Below are 23,751 nucleotides of genomic sequence, written 5' to 3' on the forward strand. Positions count from 1 at the left end.
GGGAGTGCTGCTGGAGGAGCCGTGTGCCCAGCAGGTAGGACATGTTTTCTATCCTTTAGAGCAGCGGGGGGGGGGGGGGGGAGGAACCTTTTTCATGTCAAGGGCCATTTTTTAGTTGTACAACATCCTTCGAAGGCCGTACTAATTATTGAACTCATAACCTCTGCTAAACGTTTTAAGACGCAGCCCATTCATTTCATCTTTCTTTCATGCTGTGCATCCTGTATCTTCTGTTTTATCAGAAATCCTTTATTAGTCCCACGACGGGGACATTTATCTTGTCACAGCAAAAGAACATATGAAGTAAAAAGGCAGAACACAATAATTACATAGAATATAAGTACCAAGTGGTTGATAGAAATGGAGTATTGCACATGGCAGTGGAGGCCGGAGGTTCCCCACCCTTGCTCTAGAGAACCTCATTTACATAATGCATTCACAATCCCGTAACCTCGAGGCTGCACTGATCAATACTAACAACAAAATGATGTGTAAGGGTTCAATGTAATGGAGTAGCTCGCAGGGATCAACCTACAAACCCTAATCACCTGACTCAGCAGTTTCCCTCAGCTCTGCGGAGCGTTTCAGTTCAATGCTCATGTGACGCTCGCTCCCAGCAGCCGTCTTCACCAATGGATGAGGAATTCTGTTGTAATTGCAGAATGTCGTACATGAAGGGGAACAAAATGAGCAGCAAAGAAGACGGCGCACAATAAAACAACAGTAACATATTGCAATCAATCAAATAAATATACATTATATTCTAAGTATATGCATGTACACAGCACCTTAGTGCTAAACCCAGAGTGTATTTATGATCACATGTTTACTGGTGTTGACTGTTCAGAGTGCCGTCCTGTGGGAAGACGCTGGTTGTTCTGGTACAGGTTGACGTCGGGGTCTGCGGTGATGTTTCCTGACTCTGGACATGTTTAAGTTCTGATTGGTTGAAACGGATTAGATTTCTTTCCAGACAGTGATGCATGTGGGATGTTGAATAGTAGAGTACACTGTCATACAAGATGTTATTTAAAAAGTCAGTGCATGTCATAAAAAGTCAAATGAAAGTTATAGTACAGTAGATGCTTTCATACTTGCGTGTAACCACATACCAGAGCTGTAACGCCGTCTCACTTGTTACGTCCTCAAACATGTTGAACGATGGTTACAGACTTTTAATTCATGTGGAGCGTAACACAAGAACATTAGAGTTTTAAGCATTTCTACCTCATAGTGAAGTTTTATAAAGAAGCGGTCGCTGCTTTGAATATCTATGAAACAGGAAAAGCACAGATGATCGCTTCTTACTGTATATTGATCTATATTTCTCATTGGATATCATTATGTTTGCAGTGTCCCTCCATATTAATATGTGTACATTGCACTTCCATCACTCTGCAGCTCTCCCATCATGTAGGTGAAGTCGTTCCAAAAACTCAACTTTGAGAAAGTGGTACTCGACTAAAGCGGATCTGCACTTCAGCAAAGAGAAGATTATCTTCTGGAGCCAGTAATGACTCGACAGTTCCCACTGATGCTGACGATCAAAAGATAAAAGTCGAATTTCCAGGCAGCAAAAGTTCCAGTTTTTAATTCCAGTATCTCCTTTTTTAATTTTGAGCGGCTTTGGTCTGCAATCTGAAACAAAGAGTCTGACTTCATCTCTCTATTGTTGCTCTGCAGCAGGAATTTAATGAGCGCTGTCTTTCGCTTTATATGCATGAATTAATACCAAGAGGAAAACATATTTGGAACAGTTTTAGAATAAAATCACGTGGCAGTGCTGTAATTACACGCCCTATCTCCGCACTGCAGCTTACATTAAACCCCCAGCGAGCTGTATTCTTTATTCATGGCTCATCAGTTTGAGCCCGGCAGGAGACGACGGAGCTCGACGAGACGTTTCACTGCAAACTGAGAAAACCACCGATTTTTAAAAAATAGCCGCTCTTCACGTTTCTGAGAGGATCGCATTACAAATACAGAAGGAATGTTTTTAGGATAATCTGACGCACCATCTTAGAGACGAGCATCAAGTTGCCGTGTATAAAAAGTGTCTTTCTCCTGGATCAGAGGCGCCTCAGTGACTCCCCCCCCCCCCCCCCCTCTTGTCTCTTCCCTTCCAGAGGAAGCTGTGAGTCTGAGGCCACGGACACTGAGGCAGAAACACACACACACACACACACACACACACACACACACACAGTTAAAAAACTACAGAAAACATAACTGCATGTAGGTATTTTCACTTTTTTTTAATCCACTATAAATAAATTTCCCCTTTTTTTTAATTTTGCTTTTTTTTATTTTATTATACTTTTCCTATTTTTTTTATATATATATATATATTTTTTTATATATTTTTATTTATATATATATTTATTTATATATTATTTTTTATATATATATATATATATATATATATATATATATATATATATATATATCTATATATATATATATATATATATATATATATATATATATAAATAATCATTTAATGTAGTTTTTGATTTGTCCCATTTTGCATTTCATGACATGGCTGCAGTTTATTAAGCTTCATGTGATCTAAAGAAAGATGTTTTAACATTTTAAAGGTCCACTTTTTATTTATTATTAAACACATTCACATTTGGGTTTCACGCAGTGAGCTGGAAATGCATTGAGCATTACACTAAATGTTCATGCAACACAAACTCTTAACTTATTAAGAAGCTGTACACCTCAGGCTGCAGAAATAATTTAGTTTTGAATCCTTAATATGTTTTTATAAATAGGCTCACTTGTTTTCTTTAACGAAGAGGTTCTTGAAGTGTTTCCTCATCATTTATAAACCGCTCAATGTCGCCCTGCTGCAGCTTCACTGAGCTTAAACTGTCTAATGATCAATTCTTCAAACTCGCTGCTCCATCACTTGAATGTTTTACTAACGTGAGATGCATTCACTCTCTTTTTAATGACTTGGCACTTCCTTGTTTTCGCGGCCCCGCTTGTATCACAAGGACATCTGATTATTTTAGTTTCTAAAAGCAGATTTATCCGGTTTAAACTGCCCGACTCGCTGTGTGACGCCCAAGTGGTGAAATGTATTAAAGTTAAAGCCACGAGTGAAGTGGGACAACAGTCTGACAACATGTGCTCCTGTGATTAGTTATGACGATGGATCAACATGTCAAGTGGGAACAGTTTTCATGGCGTCGTCTTCAGAGTGGACTGAAGGTCGTTTGTTGAACTCTGTTATCGAAGTTCCAGCAACAAAGACAAACGTGTGTGTGTGTGTGTGTGTGTGTGTGTGTGTGTGTGTGTGTGTGTGTGTGTGTGTGTGTGTGTGTGTGTGTGTGTGTGTGTGTGTGTGTGTGTGTGTGTGTGTGTCAGCTGATTAACACTTGACTTTATTAACATAAAATCATTTGTGGTGTCGTATTTATAAGTGAATGATGGACGGCTTAAATGCTATTTAATTTATTCATCTTTTTTTATTTTTAACCAATCATTTCATTCGTTCATTTCATGTTTATCAAAGCACTTGATCATTACAACAAAATGTTTTGTAGCATCTGATTGTTACCACGACAATAAATTGGTCAAATCTTTCAATGCATGCGTCATTCATTCATCGTTCATTCATTCATGTTGCACTGCTGATCATCAAAATATAAATACTATTTTCATTTCACAGGGTGAGAAATTAATAAAGGTGAAGACAAAATATAACCAAATATTTCTTTTCATTATTAAGTTCGAGGATATATTACACTTTATTCTCCTGTTTGGTGTTTTGACCTTTAAGACTTCTGTGACGCTGGTTTCCTGGTTTTCCAGCAGCATCATGTGAATCCTGCGACTTTAACTCTCATACTTCACAGTCCAACGTGTTTCTTGTGTCTCAGCACATTGTGTTGTGCAGAGTGGGGAGTTATTACAAAACGGATGATTGTAACACTGTAATGCACAAGGCATCCTCCGTGCAGCCCACGAGTGTTGAACAGTTTTGACTGTCTGGACTCACCCTGTCGTCTCTGTGCAGCGCGAGCTGTTCGACATGGAGCCGTGGGAGAGACCTCGAGAGGAGTTCAGGCTCCACAAGAAACTGGGAGAGGGGCACTTCGGAGAGGTGTGGGAGGCTCTGTGGACCACGGAGAACAAGAAGGTGGCCATAAAGACGCTGAAACAAGGTACGAAGGCATGTTGGACTGATCCCGGGGGAAGGGAATGTTAAATGCAAATTCTCCCTCATGAAACGATTGCAAAGCAGATTGCTTATGAACATTTTGAAACCAGCTTTGCTTACATGTTTGCTCTCCTGCAGTCTTCTGTGCATCTTGTTGGTGCATTGCTTCTTTTCCTGATGCATTACACCACCTGTAGATCAGTGGAGTGTGAAATAAGTGTGGCAGGAATGTGCATCGTGTCATCGCAGTGCACAAGATACAGTAGAAACCAAAGCGGGGACCCACAGGACGCCTTAGATGACGAGCATTAAAGAGTAGCTTAACGTCTCTTGTGTTTGTGCTGACCTTTACACACATTACACATGCTGACACACCCAGCCTCAACCAGATACTGAGAGAGATGAAAGGCTTGTCCTTCTTTCACTCCTTAATATCTCGTCTGACTTCATTATCTTTTCTAAAGAGGTGCCCTCCATTGTACCAGAGAGGGAAGTGATACGCCAGCTTTTAATCCTGGAGCTGAGGTTTACTCTCCAAGGCTGTGAGCAGACTGAACAACACGGTCTATAAACCAAACTACAAAGTCCAGTTTGAGTCTCATCACGGCTGAAATACCTCGGGTAGATTATATTGATAGGATTTTACAACAGTGGATTAAGGTTTCATGGCAGTATATGATGTACAGTATCTTACCTGCGATATATGGCAGGAGGAAGGAAGAGAGCGAGAGGTGGAGGTTATTAAAAGAGGGATTGTCAAAATAAAGCTGCTTCAAAAAGTGTTTGCAAGAATTAATAGAGAGGACGTGGGAGGTCAAAGTGTGTGTGTGTGTGTGTGTGTGTGTGTGTGTGAGAGAAAAGAAGACGTGGTAAAGAGTTCACCAATAATTCTGCTTCTCCTCCTCCAGAGGACACGAAGCAGGACGAGTTTGTGAAGGAGGTCCAGGCGCTGAAGAGCCTCCATCACCCGAAGCTGATCCAGCTGTTGGCCATGTGCTCCAGAGGAGAGCCGGTCTACATCGTGACCGAACTCATGAGCAAAGGAAGCCTCAAGTCCTACCTCGCCTGTGAGTCGCACGCACGCACGCACGCACGCACACACACACACACACACACACACCTGAGCCTGGATCTGACGGTGACTCCGTTTATCGATAAGTTTGACTTGGTTTATTTCCGGTTTCTAAACTATTGAGAATCCCTTACCTCAGACGTTTCTTCTTGGAAAACCCTCTGAAGGAGTATTTAGGCCAAGTGACTAGTTAAATATCCCCCCCCCCCCCCCCCCCTTTAAAGCCGAAGCAAATGGATTTATAATCTGTGTTCTGGCAGCTCCGCTCGGCACTAAAATATTGTTCTGACGTTTTACAAAAGGCTTTAATCACAGAGCGTCTCAGTGAGCAAAGTGTGAAGGGTTTGACTCGGATATCACTCAGTAACGCGTGCTTACCTCCCCGACGCCCCTCGTGCAACAAAAGGGCGAAGAAATATTTCATTCAGGCTCTGGTTAGGAAGTAGTGCAGTGTGTTTACACGCTACTCTGCAGTCAAACCCTCAGTTCACATGCAGGTCGTCAGAAATCATATTTCCATCACTGCCATCATTATCATCGTGCGTGTAAACAACGATGAACAGTTGCACATCACGTCCTTGGCAAACTCGCTTAGTGCTGCAGCTGTAGGAGCAGAACAAAGTGCTGTGTTCCTCTATTTGCTTCTCTGCACAGCAATAAAGATTCAGCCTTATGAGTTATTAAGAGTTATTATGAGTCATTGAGTCTTGAAGCATGAGGTTTACACAGGAGGAAGATGTGGCGCTCATTCACTGCACAGTTTCTTACATCTCGCTCTTATACGCATCACATCTGATGTGTAAGTTAATATAACAACACAAAAGAATAATCCTCATGAACACTTGATTCTAGGATATGTGTGTTTTCTGGCTGCTTTGTGTTAACGCAACATTAAAGAGCAATTTAATCTTAACCCTCGAACGCAGACTACTGTTGGTGAACATGACGTCGCCTTGTTGTGACGTCGTGACGGCAGAATAAGTTGAAGACTTCTGGAAAATGTCAACGATTGTTGCAATAAACTGGAGCCACGATCAATACATGATATCATTGAGGAGATTGTACATATCATTTAATAAATAACAAAAGAGGAAAAGATGTTTTGTAGGAAAGTGTTTTTAAGAGTGTGTGTGTGTGTGTGTGTGTGTGTGTGTGTGTGCACAGCTGCTGAAGGCCAGGTGCTGACATCAGCTCATCTGATCTTCATGGGCAGTCAGATTGCAGAGGGCTATGGCGTACCTGGAGGACAGAAACATCGTCCACAGGGACCTGGCTGCCAGAAACGTCCTGGTGGCAGACGATCTGGTCTGCAAGGTGGCCGACTTTGGACTGGCTCGGATTATAAAGGTAAGCAGTGCGTGTGAGAGACGCAGCATGAACACACAGTAGGAAAGAAAGCGGTTATTTCTGTTGTCTCTTGTTGTTTTAGAATAAACACAAATCCTTTATCCGTGTTGTTTTTAAATATGTATGGTGTGCTCCTGTATAAACTCATGTATACTTAATGTACAGCTCCTTCCATCTGTCCAGTATAATGAAACGGCATCTGCATAATTGACTTTGTGTGTGGGTAATAATAACAAAATGTTTTATTCATACTGAGCCTCCAAGACATGGGAGTACTTTAAATCAGCTAAGACACACAGGACGCACTGCATCTGTTCACAATAACATCTTTTGTGTCATTTCCATATGAACATGAAGATGGAGCTTAATTAGCTTGATTATTTATCGACTACGGCGAGCAGCCCGGCTAGTGTCTGAAGCAAGAAGCAACCGTAAGAATCTCAAAGAACTAGAAACCCCAATCTCAGATTTATTAGAATAAAGCGTTAATAAATACGCAGGTTATCACTCTCCCTCTTCTTAGTCAACGAGGCTCTTTTTCCAGGTAGTTTCCAGTTCTTTTGTTGAGTTGACATTTACTAAAGTGCTCTCTAGTAAGCAGTGATGCCGTGTACACGTCTGGGGCTTTTATTGTGAAAGGGCAGAGTTTACAGGGAACCAATGTAAACGCAGACGGTGTCATTACGCTACAGCCACGACATCACAGTCAACATTTACTTCATAATCAGTGAAAACATATCGTCTACTGCCACTTTAAAGGCTCTGTGTGTAATACTTAAACATCATTACGGGTGACAATAATATTTACTGTAAATAAATCTGATGAAGGAAGTGTCAGCGGGTTGTATCTGCACTAAATGGGGACTCGGTCATCATCATTGTGCTGTTCACCAGAAGCTGCACACAGTTGTTCGACCGTCATGTGTTTCACATGCAAGTTAGAATTGATAAAAAGCTAAAGTGTGTGTGTGTGTGTGTGTGTGTGTGTGTGTGTGTGTGTGTGTGTGTGTGTGTGTGTGTGTGTGTGTGTGTGTGGACCAGACGGTGCACAAATAAACACACTTTGAGTACAACTATACAGACGTTTTGAAATGTGAATTATTCAACGTGTGAATTATGCAAGCAGCGGAGTAGCAGCCCCTCAGTGGGTTGTAAGTTTCTTGTTTTTTGGTCACGTCAAGCCCCTACACTGTCTTTTGGGGGGTTCATGGGAAATGTAGTGTTAAATTAGATATATAAACGTACCCAGTGCACCTTTTTTAAAAGTCCAAGTTTGTATATACCAGGGCTCGGCATCAACGTTTGCCAAGTGAGCAATAAATGTGATCTTTATCAATATCCTGTATATTCCGTTAACCGTTCACCGTCTCTCTGCAGGACAGTGTTTATACAGCCAGTCGAAACACAAAGATCCCAGTGAGGTGGACGGCACCCGAAGCGGCAATTTACCAGAGATTCTCCGTAAAATCAGACGTGTGGTCCTTCGGGGTCCTGCTGTATGAGATGATGTCGCGTGGCAAGATGCCGTATGACGGTAAAGTGTTGACTTCTATATAAACCTGATTATTAACCGGGGGGGGAAGTATTGGCAGTAAACACAACTCTCGCAGGTACACAGTGGAGGTGCTGGGTGTGCAATGTATTGTTTCTAATGTGTGGTTACACCCTACTGCAGTATTACTCAGTTAATACAGTGAAGAAGGAGGTTTGTTTGGTGTTGTAACATGAGGCTGGCGAGATTTCTACTTTATTTTTTAGTGTTTTACTTTCAATGAAAAGAAAATAACAGAAAGAATGAATGTGTTTGATGAGGGAGAACAAATGGAAAGTTGGAAGTACTGTACTGTACACACACACACACACACACACACACACACACACACACACACACACACACACACACACACACACACACACACACACAGTCCTGCTGCCCCAGATACTCACTAGAGCACTAAATGTGGATTAATCCAGCGCTGAAAATAGTCCCTTTTTCTCTTGTTTGTTTGTTTGATTAAAAACTTCAGTGTCCAGCTATTTTAGGAAATCACTGAGAGCTTTTTAGTTTTTTTAAATCAAACTATACACATTTGTGTCCCATTTCTAAAAATGTATGAAGTAGGAATCAATGGGCGCAGAGTCACAGATGGGAAATCAGAACCGAAGGTCCTGCCACACATCTCCGTATGACAGAAACGTACGCTGGTCCACGCCAGACGTCCAAATACGTCTGGCGTGTTCGGCGTGTCGTCTGCGTCCTTCAAACGATCACAACTTACCCTTAATTTATATCAACGTATCGTCGTATACACCAGCATACGTTTCTGCCAGACGGAGCTGTGTGACAGGGTCTTTAGAGACCGACTAACACTTTGTTGGGATTTGTTGGCAAGATAAATATTGACGCTCAACAGCCTTATCTTATTTATTAGTGATCACAACAAATACTTTCAAGATAACGGAACATCTTGAGTCGTGTTGACTTTACCTTTGAGATGTTGCAGCAACCCCTGATGTTCCCCTGCACAGTGGAATATCCTGCAAAAGAAAAAGTGGGTTAAGAAATGAAACTCCTCCAATTCTCATCTTTTCATATCCCCCCCCTTTTTAGGAAAAAACAACAAAGAAGTGTTGGCTCTGCTGTCCTCGGGGTTTCGGCTGCCCTGTCCAACCCGCTGTCCTCAGAATATTTACCGCATCATGATGGACTGCTGGACCGCTGAGCCCTCCAAGAGACCCTCGTTCCACGCCCTGCACAGCCAGCTGGATTCAATATACGCCCGGATATATTTCAAGACTATAGAGGTGTAGAAAGAGGGAGAAGGGGGGCAGTGAGAGCGCATCGTCGACTGCAAATATGAAGTAGGAGGGCAAAGGGGGGGGACGAGAAAGAACGAGGACTATTTTTCTCCCCCATGCAGCCCTCTTCCACAACAGGGTATGTACTTTAAAAACACCAAGGTGTGAAAGGACAGAGGGGGGCGAGAGCATCAGCAGCGGACACACACAAGTGAAATGCTGAAGAACACTTGATTTGTTCGGCTAACAGAAAGCAGACGGACTGAAGCTAGCCTGAGACAGGTGTGTGAATACAGGTGTGTGTGTGAATACACTCCTACTAAACCAACCGATCACTGAAACCCTCAGCACATTCACAGAACCAACTGTTTTTAATTTTATACCCTTTTTGTGTTTTATAAATGATATTTTATTACTTCTCTATGTGCCATGTTTGTGTACGCACACACAGGTCACAGGTCAGGACCGTGTAAGTTAATCGCCTGTCTTTTGAATGCAGAGCCGGCGCCAAGATGGACGTTATGTGCAATAATTGGGAGGTTGCTGGGTTTTTTTTTTTTTTGCCACGCTAGCGGCCCTGTGCTCCAGGTCCTCTTGTCCAACACTATGAACTCTCACAGGCTTCAGCTGAACTTTAAGATTCCAGGTATCTCTGAATCGTTAAATGACTTCTTCATTGCAAAAATCCAAATCTATTGGCTTTAATGCTAAGAAGACAAAGATGGACGCACGCTAACTTGTCAGGAGTCAAACAGTCTGACGGGTCCACTGAGGAGAACTCATTTGATTTACGTGCTCAGGGAGCAGTTAACATTTTATACCCCATCAGACGTACGGATCACAGTTTCACGGGGCCTCTAGCGTGGCTGTACACTGTTAGTCTTGTCATTAATAAACAAGCATAAAGTATTTTATTCAGCCTTCCTTCTCTTACAGGAATTTGAGAAGGTTTTGGCAACATGTTACGCCTGGAAACAAGTTTCTCTTGAACAAAATATGGAAATTGTTTTTATCCTTTGAACGTTTGGGGGCTACGGAGCCGTGTGTGCAGGCGTTAGTTATTAAACCTCCTGCAGAGGCTCACAGGTAATGGCCGGTGACAACTCTTGTGCCTATGTTTACACCAGACCGTCCACACACTACACTTCACACTGTGGACTGACGAACCTAGACCTGCACGGTGAACCAGCCATATCCAGAGGACGAGTTCTGCACCACAAAATTGTACAACAATGTTGCAATGCAGTTTGAGAACAATGCAACTTTTGTCTTTCATGCATGAGTTCAGGAAACTTTAGCCATAATCACCAAATCACAAGATTGAGTTGTATGTTTTAGGCTGAGTGCCATCAGGTACCAAACACCAGTAGTGCAAAGAATAAAATATTTTAAGTATTATTTTGAAATGTGCTTGTGCTTTTTATCATCACGTGCACATGTGTTCTCATGTGCACGCAAAGAAATCCACTTATTTCTCTAAATCCACGTGCAAAGAAAGCCGGATGAGACTAGAACTTCATGTCGTTTTTAAAGAGTTGCAGGTTTTAGACTTGACTTCACTGACTTACATGTACAGGTCGTTGCATCAGCAGTACAGATCATGTACAATATAATTTATAAGTTGATGCTTTGTCTCACTTTTAACAATCACTACGTATATTTTGCTGAAGTGTCCTTGAGCAAAAGGTTTGAATCATAGCGACATTATGCAGACGCTGTCGGGGGTTAAGAGATCTTGGCAGCAGTCGAAGCTGTCTGTCGGATGAAATCAAGAGTAAATAAATATATAATAAATAAAGGTGTGCTGTGTATTCAAAGAATTGTGGTTTTCAGTCCCGCGCAGGTTTTTACTTCTCCAAAGCAGACTAACTAAAGGACTAAACAGGAGTTTAGATAAACCGCTTCAGAGTCGGACCACAAAGCTTTCTCGCCTGTGACATTACTTGCGTTTGCTAAGAGGTGAATGTCACCGTCGTCACTCCTCCCCGCTGTTACGACATCTTAAATACACACAGGAGTTAACTTCCTGACTGGAAGGAGCTGCTGTGAAAAGATGGTGTCTGTGAGCAAACTACGCCAGGTGAGCATCACCTGTGGCTCCACCGTCCTTATGAAAAGAGTTATAAGTTGCATCAAATGTTTATTACCTGTGCAATCAGATGCAATGATTAAAACTTTAATAACCGATTGACATAACTGCAGACTACAGGTTATAAAGTATTAATTATTAACATTACCAAAGAGTAAACACCAGCCAAAGGGATTTTTAATAACTATATAAAATCTGGTTTTATTAATGGTTTGCACTTTAAAGCATTAGTAAAGGAGTTTTAAATCTAGCCAATAGTGAGTTGTAAGTATTTATATCCTGCTGGGTAACCTAACAATACATGACCTAATTTAATGATAATATGTATTATTATTATTAATCCGAATATAACTAGAAGCTAAAGTTATAAGTATATTACAATAATTGCTTCTGAGTTACTGTAGAAGTATTTTAAAACTGTGTTTACAAAAATACAGTATTGAGTATATGTACTATGTGGGTAGATAATACCGGTATCTAGATTGTAGAAAACAATAACGCGCAGCCATTGTGAGACGTATGACGCGCGTGTCAGATCGTAGGCGGGTTCTCTCGTGCTTTTCATTATTGCCTGGCACGAGGAAGTTTCTGTCAGTCCAGTAGCACGCACACTCTCAGCGGGATACACTCAGAAGCAGCAGTTTCCCTGCAAAGTCATTCCGAGTACTCCTCGCGCTCCATTCCGATCTACCTGTCCAACAGGTGAAGCCGGCTCACGCGCACTTAGGCAGAATTGGGTGGGGGGGAGGCCGCTTTGAAAGTTGGTCATTCATGGTCATCCATGGGTGAGTGTCTGCGGAAAACTTGCCCGTGTCTGGACACACTATGGAAGAGGATTTTCAGCGACAAAAAGCCTCCTGGAGCAGAAGGAGGAGGAGGAAGTGGAGGTGATGGTGGAGGAGGAAGTGGAGGTGGAGGAGACGGCAGTAGTGACAGCGGCGGGGGGGAGACACCACCGAGTCCGGCACCCCAGGACAAACAGCCCGAGTGCGGCTCCATGTACAAGGCGCTCTGGTCGTTTGAATCTCGGCACCCGGATGAGCTGTCTTTCCATGAAGGGGATCTGTTCAGCGTTGTCACGCGCAGCGGGGACTGGTGGACCGCGCGGAGGATCGACAAGAACGGGTGCGTGCTGGACACCGGGGTCGTGCCCAAAAACTACCTGGACAGGGCCGAGACCCTACAAATGCAACCGTGAGTGGAGTAGCCTACTTTGTTTTTTAAACTCTTGGTCATTTGCATATAACACAGGTTGTCAGGTGAGCACATCCAACACACTTTAACAGGAGATGGATTAAAACTATATATATATATATATGTGTATATGTATATGTATATATATGTATATGTATATATGTGTATGTATATGTATATGTATATGTATATGTATATATGTATATATGTATATGTATATGTATATATGTGTATGTATATGTATATGTATATGTATATATGTATATATGTATATATGTATATGTATATATGTATATATGTATATGTATATGTATATATGTATATGTGTGTGTTTCTCATATATATATAAATATAAAACATTGTGATTTTGACTTATTGTGCAAGTTCGACCCGTATAAAGGGAATCAAACTGACAATTAGCAGCATACTGCAGCAGAGGTGATGAAAACTCTCCAAACACATTCTTGTCACCAGCTCAGCTTCGTGCACAAAAGAACAATATGTGCGGAAGTAAATGTAGCATAATTAAATCTCTGGTATTATTACATGAGTGTATCTAGCTTTGAATTCATCTGTTGACATTTTGCATTTCATGAGAGCTAACCTGTGAATTCAGGTTTAACCAGGTTAATGATAATTACCTGATGTAATGACACCGACGTGTGTGAGGTCTTTGAAGGAGAAGCTCATCTAATGTACTGCCAGTGTTGAGGTTGAAGTTTGAGGTTTAACCTATAACAAGTGGAATTCAATCAAATTGCACTTTTAATGCTGCACTAACATGTACTATTTAAATAAACTTCCCTTGCATTGCCTTGAGGGCATATTGTAACGACATTTAAAAACATGTTTGGTATGTTTCAGTTGGTTTGATAGTTGACAGAGAGGTGTGTGTGGGATGCATCCTCTACGACTCGGCTATACAAACACACCCAACATATCATAGTTCACGCAAGTTTTCTGACTTTAATTCTAATTAAAATGTATTTGAATGCTTTTTATTCATCTACAGAAGACCTTAAACGAGCAAAAGCCTCCGATAAAACTTCACCAACTAAAACATGTTGGTCATCGCTCGTCCTCAACAGTTTTTGATAAAAAATGATCCATTCTCCTTCGTGAACAGCAACTTCACACCATGACAAATATGTTTCTTCTTCTGCTTCACATTTACCCGTCAAGCCACTGTTGTAAGTAAATCTGTGAGAATGTCAACAGCACCTTTCATAATGTCAGTCCCATGTCTGTGTCTCTGCAGTGAAGCAAACTTTGACACACACACACACTCACACACACACACACACACACACACACACACACACACACACACACACACACACACACACACACCCTCACCACTTCTTGTTTTGTCTCTCTCTCTGTTTATTGCTTCAACAGAACTGGGAAGTGTGTCCTCTGACGTTATTCACACACGTCAACCGCTGAAATAAATGAGAGTTGCTGGTTAATTATATTATAAATATACATTTTATGTATTATATGATTTTATATTTATTTTCACTCAGTGTCCACATTGATACAATACCAAATCTAAGCATGTGTAGGTACCAGGAGAAGCCAGTAAGAGAAAGAAATATAATGATGTGAATGTGAATCACAATAAATGTTTGTCCAAAGACAAAACAAGATTAGAAGTCAGAGATGAAGTGTTTGTTTGTAGTTTAACAGACACGCTATTTAAACTCGTCTGTAGAACTGAAGCTGACGTACATTAACTCCATGCAGACAGCTCAGTGTTGTGACACTTTCATTCATGTCGTTCTGTCTTCATCCAGGTGGTATTTTGGGACAATGAACCGCATTGAGGCCCAAGGCAACCTGATGGGAGCAGGAAATGACCAGGGGGCTTTCCTCATCCGACACAGCGAGAAAGACCACGTCGGATACGTTCTGTCAGGTAAGACGAGAAGGAGAGGAGTGAAGGAGGAAGCCCAAAACGATAACGAGAGGAGTTTGGTGCCAATTCGGTTAAAATAGAGTGAGGAAGGAGGGAGTTTCACTTCAGGTAACAAACCGTGCAGAGCGTGAAGTACGAGGAAGAAAAGAGTAGAATATCGGGATACCAGTCGGTCTCAACGACAACAAGGAATCCAGGAGAAAAGGTTTCCACACACTCGCAATCAAACAGTTTCATTGGTGAACACAAAGAGATACATTCATGTGCACGTCACAGCTTACAGTTTACAGCGAACTAGCCTGAACTACTTCGGCACGGATTCCCAAACAAGCTGAAGGCTATACTGCGGTAAACCTTCGCATTAAAAATCTTTATAACTAAAGCAAAATTCAGCACTTTGGACGTGGATGCATTGTCAGAGTCAAGAAGATGAAGGTCGTTCCTAATCTCTCCTTCTGTTCCCACTAAATATAATTCAAATTTAAAAACTTAAAAGACGGGCGGCGTCTCCATTAGAGATCGGGTGAGAAGCTCAGCCATCAGGAGAGACTCGGAGTAGAGCCGCCGCTGCTTTACGTTGAAAGGAGCCAGTTGAGGTGGTTCATCTAGTAAGGATGCCACCTGGGCGCCTCCCTAGGGAGGTGTTCCAGGCACGTCCAGCTGGGAGGAGACCCCGGGGAAGACCCAGGACTCGGTGGAGAGATTATATCTCCTCACTGGCCTGGGAACGCCTCGGGATCCCCCAGTCAGAGCTGGAGGATGTGGCCCGGAGAAGGGAAGTTTGGGGTTCCTTACTGGAGCTGCTGTCCCCGGGTAAGCGGTAGACGATGGATGGATGGAACTGTCGCTTTCAGCCGTTAGGTAGAAGTTACCCCTCTCAGATCTGTAGGATGAATATGAAGCTACATCCAGCAGAGAGTTGTCTTAGTTTAGCTCAAAGGCTGGAAACATGATCCAGCTACTCGCGTCTCTAAATCTCATTAACACGTCAGAAGTCGTCTGTTTAATCCGTACAACACCAGAAGTGTTTTTGGAAACAGCAGGAATGTTCCCTGATTTCCCGTCGTGCATGTGGCACTACTTCTTGTCTGGGACCCGTCTCTTCTAGGAGTCTGCGCGGGTTGCCTGGTTACTGTGTGCATCGGATCGATCGTCGCGTAAAACTCCGACAGAAAGCAAATAAGAGGGATCCCAAACTTCTCAAAAATCGTTTTCGGTTATTTTGAAATGTGGTTTATACACAAATAAACAAGTCAAATGTTGGTGTTACTATATTCCAACATGGCGGGCAGATGCGTTAATAATCGTCCTTGCTTCTCAGTGTGTGTCCGTGTATTACAGTCACAAGGCGTTTCTCTGACGCCCTTTCAAAGAGCAACAGCACGAGCATAAAATGTCACTATTTATGTTTTTCATTATTTCATGCAGCGAATTAACCCGCACCTTTCAACATAACCTACGACACCAGACCACACAGTGAAGACAAACCACACAAAACACAAGATCCAAGATAATAAAATCTGTGAGGAGGCACAACTTTCTCCTGCTCAGAAGGATTCGGACATGTTTAGATGCTCCGACCCCTCAAAGTCATACCTTTGTGTCTGTTTGTGAATCTTCCTGCAGTGAGGTCCAGCTGTCGGGTGAAGCATTTCAAGGTGCACAACGCAGAGCAGAGTGTTTTCTACGTGGAGAACAACGTCCAGTTCAGCTGTCTGATCGACCTGGTGGAGCACTACTGCGCCAACATCCTGTACAACACCGGCACGCTGAGAAACCCGTGCAAGAGGGTAGGAGGGCGTTTGTTGCTCTTATCTCTGCTCATGTGAAAACAAGAAGTGTGGAAGACTTCACTCAAAGCCAGTTGTTGCTCGAGCGCTGTACAATCATGTGCTTCCTTGTGTTTGTATCTTGCAACTGAACGCAAAATTCACAAAAGGAAATCATGCAACAAAGATGCAGAAGTTGGCATCGAGTCCCAGATGCCTCTCAAAATCGATGCCACTGTGTAGAAACACTTTGTTACAAGAACACGTTTTTTTAAAGCATCAAACTGCACTTAAATTCCCAGAAGTTCAAGCGTCAGAGAGCTGGACTTATATAAAGTATCAGAGAATGAACCTCAAAGGACTTTAGTAAATGTTCCATCACTGGCTTTTGGCAGAAATCTGATAATTTTCCAATTTGGTTTAAAGCTCTGTGAGAAATCTTAAAATCGTTGGTTCTGTGTGAAGAACATACATTTTAAATATTAAGAGCAGCCGCTGCGAACGCATCCGTGTCGACTTGAAATGATGTCGGTGTGACAGACATGCAACTTGCTGCTGATTGGTCGGAGCAAACTGAACGAAGGTTTTCCCGCTCACACCGGCCCCCCCTCCAGCAGCGTGGCCAACTTGGGCGACTTTCTCGCTAAATCTGGCGACTTTCCAAATCCTCTGGGCGACTTTTTTCTGTCAAAAGCTACAAACGACAAATGTATTTAAAAAATAAATAAAAACAAGAGTCAACAGAAGATTTTTTTAAATTTTCTGACATATTTCAGACTTAAACTATTATATATATATATATATTATATATATCAAGAAAGTAATTGTGTGATTGTCCCCCACCAGAGGAAGCCCAGCACCCCAGATTTGAACCATTTCACGGTGGACGAGTGGGAGCTCCCGAAGGAGGAGTTCACGCTGGAGGAGGAGCTGGGCAGCGGCTTCTTCGCTGAAGTCTACCGGGGACGCTGGAAAAACCACATTAATGTCGCCGTCAAGATCCTCAAAAGCGGTATTTAATCATCTCTCTTGTTTTAAAGAAGATTTAAGGGATTGGTTTCTGATTATGAGGAGTTGTTTGGCGCTAAAGGGAAACATCACAGACGTTACAGTGCATAGAGCTGAAGTGTGTTGGCTTCATCAGTCACACTTTGCAGATTGATGGTATGTGTTAATAACATTAGTCAGACTTAGTCACAGGTGTGTGATACTTTTTACTTCCTTATATCCTCTTTGGCAGAAGTTTGTTAGAGCAAAGCGGAAACAATTAGTTCATTTTCTGCTGGTTTCAGCTTCTCAGATGTGAAAGTGCATCGTTTGTAACACTGTAAACAGAGAATATTTTAGTTTTATTGTATTAATAATCTGAAAGTAAATTGCAGTTACAGCAAATAAATGGTAGTGGAGTAGAAAGCACAACATTTACCTCTGAAAGTAAAATGGAAATATCTCAAAATTGTACTTAATCACAGCACTGGAGTAAATGCACTGATGAAAACAGACCTCTCGTGTTGTGCATTAATACAAATATGCATCGTCGATAACATGTTCGACTGCATTTGAGTGAAACTGATGAGAGGCATGAAAAGAATGTGGCAATATCCATCATGGCCTCTTTGTCCTCAATCACACTTAGATGTTCAAGCTGCGTTGTAACATGTTGTCCTGCAGTGACAGAGCGATGCTTTGTTCATTAAATACTGCTGCAGTGTTGTGCAACATGTGTGTAACACTTAAAGTATGTGCTAACGCTAATCTCTGTCTCTGTTTAAATAGTCACCATGTGTTGTTTTCCTCCAGATACCTGTACAACAATTAAGTACAATTTTGACGTACTTTACTTTAGAAAATGGGGAAATATTGTAGTTTTTACTCCACTACTTTTAATACTTTTACTTAAGTAACAATGCACTTTAACTTGTAACAGAGTATTTTCACAGTGTGGTATTAGTACTTCTACTAAAGGATCTGAGTACTTCCTCCACCGCTGGTATAAAGTGTCCGGTGCGACGTTTTAAAAGCATGAAGAAAGGAAAGTAGCAGTGAAGTAGTTCACTTATCAGATTAACCTGACGACACGTTCGTATTACTGGAAAACTCCAAACAGGAAGTAAACGTCTCGTTTATCTTGTTATTTTATCAATCAAATGTAGACGCTCAGGCCGGCTTCTTGTGGATGATCCTCGATAACATTTATGATTAATACTTTATAACACAGATCAAGGTCGAATGTAATAAAACACAGGATTTACTTGTCGTCAGTAGTCTTTGAAAAGGAACTCAGGTGAGATTTTGTTTTACGAATCGATTAATCAAGTTAACACCGGCCAGATAACATGTCACAAAATTGCGATTTTAATTGTTCTTTTGTCCAACCAACAATCTAAACTTTATTGATATATAACAAAACCACAGCTGGCCCTCAGAGGTACTGTCAAATGCTTAGATTGAATTAAAAATAAATTGTTTTCTTAATTTACTAAACGGCTAGAATGCTGAACGCTAGCTGTCCTGTAGAAACACGTTTAATAAGTAACTCCGTCGTCAGGCATCATCTTAACATCGGGTAGGAATAGGGTATCCACTCGGTATCAATAAACTGGCTGATTCACCGTCAGCTGACGTAGCCGATATATAACGTACCTCTAACGTATTCACGTACTATATTTATGTACTGTATTCACGTACTATATTTACGTACTATATTTACGTACTATATTTATGTACTGTATTTACGTACTATATTTACGTACTGTATTTACGTACTATATTTACATAGGTATTCACGTACTATATTTATGTACTGTATTTACGTACTATATTTACGTAGGTATTCACGTACTATATTTACGTAGGTATTCACGTACTATATTTACGTACTGTATTTACGTACTATATTTACGTACGGTACTGTATTTATGTACTATATTTACGTACTGTATTTACGTAGGTATTCACGTACTATATTTACGTACTATATTTACGTACTGTATTTACGTACTATATTTACGTACGGTACTGTATTTATGTACTATATTTACGTACTGTATTTACGTAGGTAAGTATTCACGTATGTCTAACGTAACGTCTGCATATCTTATGAAGCACATGTCGGGTAATTTTGAACATGCTCAAAACATCAGCGTTCAACAACGCACCCCAGCGTAACACAGTGAGCTCTTAACGAATGCTACTTATACCTTATATCAACGTAATACAGCGTGTTGCCAATATTTTGTATACGCCATATTGTTGTATACGTTATGCATTCGTTGGGTATTCGTCTGATACATTTTGTATTAGTAAGTGATGCGCTATCAACAGGTTAGACATGCGCATCTGGATATGTTCACTTTTCCGATCCGATGAAAAGTTGGACGTATTTGGACTCTGACACGCCGGCACACGTTTCTGTCATACGGAGATGTGTGACAGGACCTTAAAGAATTCATTAAAAAACGCCAAATTAAAATGCAGAATTCTAACATTTGAATATCATCAAACTGTTTTGTAACCGTTCGCTCGCTGATGTTTCCTGTGAGGCAGTGACACAAAACGATGTACGTTTGATCTGCAGCGAAAAACTTTAAACGTTTTTTAACCTTTTGGGCCAAAAAGGCTGATTTAAAACTTATTTAGTTACTACAACGTACAAGATGAATTAAAATGTACAGTGTGGTGGAAGCTCTGTTACCAAAGACGATTAAAAGATACTAAGTTAGTGCAGAGCACAAAGGCGTGACACGCAATGATGCTGTGTGGTCTCATAAACACCTCAGGTGACCCGTAGGGGTCGAGAACAGGTGAGGGAGGTGTCCTGCTGCAACTAGTTAAAACTGGCTTTGATCCGACGTTCAGAACCAGCCCCACGTCCTCCTTAACATCAGTCTCAGCTCACAATGATCTCACATCTCCCTCGTGAAAGGTTGCTTATGCGATACACTTTATAATGACCACTTAGCAGGATTCCATTAAAACAGATTTAGTTTTCTTTGAAACGAGGCCCCCACCTCGCGCTTACGAAACAGAGAAAATCCCATCTTTGCTGTTGGTGTGTCACATCTGTTAAAAGTTCAAGATTTCAACGTGGCTTCCTCCTCTTCCTCTTTTGTCTCTGTTCCCCTTTTCATCTTTATTTTTAACATTCTTTTAAATGTCTCCGTCCAGACTCGGAGATGAACCACCGGGAATTTCAGAGGGAGGTTCAGATCCTGAAGAGTCTCCGCCATCGTCACCTCATCTCTCTGTTCGCCATCTGCACGGCCTCGACGCCGTACTACATCATCACCGAGCTGATGGAGAAAGGCAGCCTGCTCAGCTTCCTCAGAGGTAAAAGACCTCAACGTCTTCTGTCTTCTGTGAGAACCAGAGTGTTGAGCCTCGGGGTTTGAACTTCAAAGCTTGTTAATGTAAAGTAGCGAGTTGTAATTAGAAAGTCGGACCGCAGCACTGCACATTGCATTTATTAGAAGTTATATCGACTGTATAAGACTTCTTGGTTCCAAGTTCAGAGACGAGGGTCGCAAATTAGAAACCCAACCTGCAGCACATCCGTGTCAAGTTATCGTAGCCTGTAACTGTGTTTTATGCAGATAACGTTTCAGCGCTAATTAAAGACACGTCATGCTACAACTTCTTTGCTGCTTGACACAAAAAGGAGAACTCGCACAGTTCTCAGTTTCCATGTCTAATCGTGTTTTGTGGCGGACTGTATCGTTAACCGTGCTTTGTGGGTGTGACCCGTCTTTAACCTTGTTGGGTCTGATTCTCTGTGCGGATTGTTTGTTTTCCGTTTCAGGTGCAGAGGGGCAGAAACAAGACATCGCGTCGCTCGTCGACATGGCTGCCCAGGTGGCTGATGGGATGTCGTACCTGGAGGAGCAGAACAGCATCCACAGAGATTTGGCGGCTCGAAACGTCCTGGTGGGGGAGGGCTACCTCTGTAAGGTGGCCGACTTCGGACTGGCCAGAGTGATCAAGGTAAGGGAGGAAGAGATATCGTCTTTTCTGAAGTCACATCAAGCCTTCAGTGTTTTTGAGACCGACATTTCTCATCCAGGAGCCGTTTTACATCACAGAAGATAAAAAGATTCCCTACAAGTGGAGCGCTCCCGAGGCCATCAGCCACGGGAAGTTCTCCAACAAGTCGGACGTCTGGTCTTTTGGTGTCTTGCTCTATGAGATCATCACCTATGGAGGCACTCCTTACCCAGGTTGGTACAATTACATTTTCCAATGTTCCCACGAGACAAATCCCGATCTGATGTCCTCTTCTGGGATGAACTCTCTTAGGATCGTTATTTATCCTCATACTGTCCCCTTTCTACCTGCCTCCAGTAATCACACAGTAAAACAACTGTTTTAAGGGACAAGCACAGCGTTTCCTTGAGAACCAGTGTCGGGAACATGTATTGGTTCCCGTCACCGTGTCTGGGTTTCCTCATTTCTGCAGGTTTTACTCGCTGTAAAAGTTCCTCGTGTTCCTTGAAACATGCCTTCCTGTACGTGACGATCTGCAGTCCTCCGACTATCAGTGCAAAAATGTATTTGATTTAAAAAAAAGATCTGAAGTTATTGAGCCTCTGAATTACACACGCTTCCTGTTTACTGTTACATCCAGCTAAACGAGGAAACAAAGGGGAGTTTTATTCTGAAAAGATGAACTTGATTTGCTTTATAAAGGGATCTCCTAAAGTCCAACATGAAGAATGTTTCACTTCACATCCAGGTTTTAAGACAAGTGGTGAACCCTCAATGCTTCTGTGTGTGTCACGAGGAGAAACCAGCACTGATGCAGTGGATCTCCCTCTAATGCAAACACGGCATGCACAGAAAATAATGAATGTGCAGCCCTAACAACACGGCCAACCTTACAGTACATATCTATTGCCATTTGTAGCCAAAGGGGATTAAAGAAACAACTTTCCTTTTTAAATTTGTACTATTTTTGCAGACGTGTTTAGGGAACTGAAAGCGATAGCAAATATATTTGTACACGCTATGATGGTTTAGTTCAGTTGCTGTGTGAATGACAATGATAGAGGATAGACTGACTTAAAGTACGTTCTTTATCCAGCGTCAAACACAACAGTTTGCACAAGGAAACATTTAGGTGTATCTAAATGCTTACCGTGGGAATGAATGTCTGACCTCTCTTCACTATTTCTGCGCTCTCTCAGCCTTCAGCAACCAGGAAGCGTACCAGCAGGTGACCAACGGGTACAGGATGCCAACTCCGTCCAATTGTCCCGACTTGCTCTACAAAATCATGCTGATCTGTTGGAGCCTCGATCCCGCGGACAGGCCAGACTTCGTGACCCTCAAGGTCAAACTGGACAGCAGCTTCTACGAGTTTGAGTGACCGACTTCCTGCGCAGAGGGGCCGCAGAGAGACGAACACTGAGCAGCTGATCACCGAGGACGTCAACAAACTGATTTTAAAGGCTTTTGCATAGAAAGACTGTCAATGTGCAAACCTACAAAGCCTGATTGTATTCAGTCCACTAGGCCTGAAACCGTTAATTATTGTTAATTATATTTTGTTAGAGCTGAAACAATTTCTAAAATCGATTGACGATTTCAGTCATTCTTTAAAGCAAAAATGCAAATAATTCTCTGGTTCCAGCTTTTAATGTGTCAGCAGGTTTATGTAGTCTACTGTGATTATAAAATGAAATATATTCTGGTCCGTTGGTGAGACAAAAAAGACTTTAAAGCTCTAAAGGAATGACAAGTTCACCAAACTCAAATATATTCCGTTTGAAAAGCAGCAAATTGTCACATATCCGAGGCTAACACCAGAGATTGTTTATAGTATTTAGAAAATGACTCAAACGAATAATCAGTTATTAAAAATAGCAGCTGATTACTTTTCTGTCAATTAATTATGAATCTTTCTTACGTGAGACTCCACACTTGAAGGTTAGAGGAAGGGTTGACAACATATTTTGTGGGTTTAATCCCAAGAAAATGAGCACGGATCATTTCTAAAGAGGGGGGTGACAGTTTACAGCCGGCAGTGAACCGCGAGGAGCCGTCGTGTTGAGGACACAAATGTGAATTTTAATATCAGCTTCATCGTGCCTCCTGTGGACTTCTATTGAGCATCAAAGAAAAACTATCTCCGCTATAAATCCATTTAGCAGCCGAGCGTACGATCCTCACAGGATCTTCATCAGCAGATGGAGTCGGATTGTTTTCTGTTTCCAAGGTCAAGAATGAAAGTTGAAAATGGAGATTTGAACGACTATAATTTCAAAGACTTGGCCGACAAACTGCATCTACTGATGAAGATCATGTAATATGATCAAAAGCTACACACAGGGGGCTACTAAAGGGACCCTGAGCGCAGATTGTTTTGTCAACAGTTTCCATTTAATTGGTGCTGAATGA

The 23,751-nt window shown here is 41.8% G+C and overlaps 2 protein-coding genes across 2 annotated transcripts; both read left to right on the plus strand.

Annotated features, from left to right (window-relative positions):
• Positions 1 to 4: 4 nt before the first annotated feature.
• On the plus strand, positions 5 to 11,077 carry srms (src-related kinase lacking C-terminal regulatory tyrosine and N-terminal myristylation sites; the record flags this gene model as incomplete). Its single annotated transcript, XM_029426181.1, is given in 7 exon segments — positions 5 to 34; positions 4,028 to 4,175; positions 5,080 to 5,238; positions 6,408 to 6,472; positions 6,474 to 6,590; positions 7,968 to 8,124; positions 9,202 to 11,077. Coding segments are annotated over 7 exon segments (876 nt in total), but the record flags the coding sequence as incomplete, so codon positions are not given.
• A 1,012-nt stretch (positions 11,078 to 12,089) lies between these two features.
• Positions 12,090 to 23,224, plus strand: LOC115004532 (protein-tyrosine kinase 6-like). The gene is made up of 8 exons (XM_029426182.1): positions 12,090 to 12,672; positions 14,469 to 14,590; positions 16,217 to 16,380; positions 17,206 to 17,371; positions 20,527 to 20,688; positions 21,158 to 21,339; positions 21,419 to 21,572; positions 22,539 to 23,224. Exons 1-8 carry the CDS (start codon positions 12,260 to 12,262, stop codon positions 22,718 to 22,720), a joined length of 1,545 nt encoding a protein of 514 aa, XP_029282042.1. The 5' UTR covers positions 12,090 to 12,259; the 3' UTR covers positions 22,721 to 23,224.
• Positions 23,225 to 23,751: the final 527 nt, after the last annotated feature.

The sequence above is a fragment of the Cottoperca gobio genome, unplaced genomic scaffold (assembly GCF_900634415.1).
Source record: "Cottoperca gobio unplaced genomic scaffold, fCotGob3.1 fCotGob3_124arrow_ctg1, whole genome shotgun sequence".
NCBI classification, from domain to species: domain Eukaryota; kingdom Metazoa; phylum Chordata; class Actinopteri; order Perciformes; family Bovichtidae; genus Cottoperca; species Cottoperca gobio.

Excerpts from the sequence above, each read along its gene's own strand:
- LOC115004532 (XM_029426182.1), top strand. The coding sequence starts at position 12,260 with ATGGGTGAGTGTCTGCGGAAAACTTGCCCGTGTCTGGACACACTATGG. Across the intron at positions 20,689-21,157 it reads CCTGCTCAGCTTCCTCAGAG|GTGCAGAGGGGCAGAAACAA; the intron begins GTAAAAGACCTC and ends TTTCCGTTTCAG. Across the intron at positions 21,340-21,418 it reads GACTGGCCAGAGTGATCAAG|GAGCCGTTTTACATCACAGA; the intron begins GTAAGGGAGGAA and ends TTTCTCATCCAG.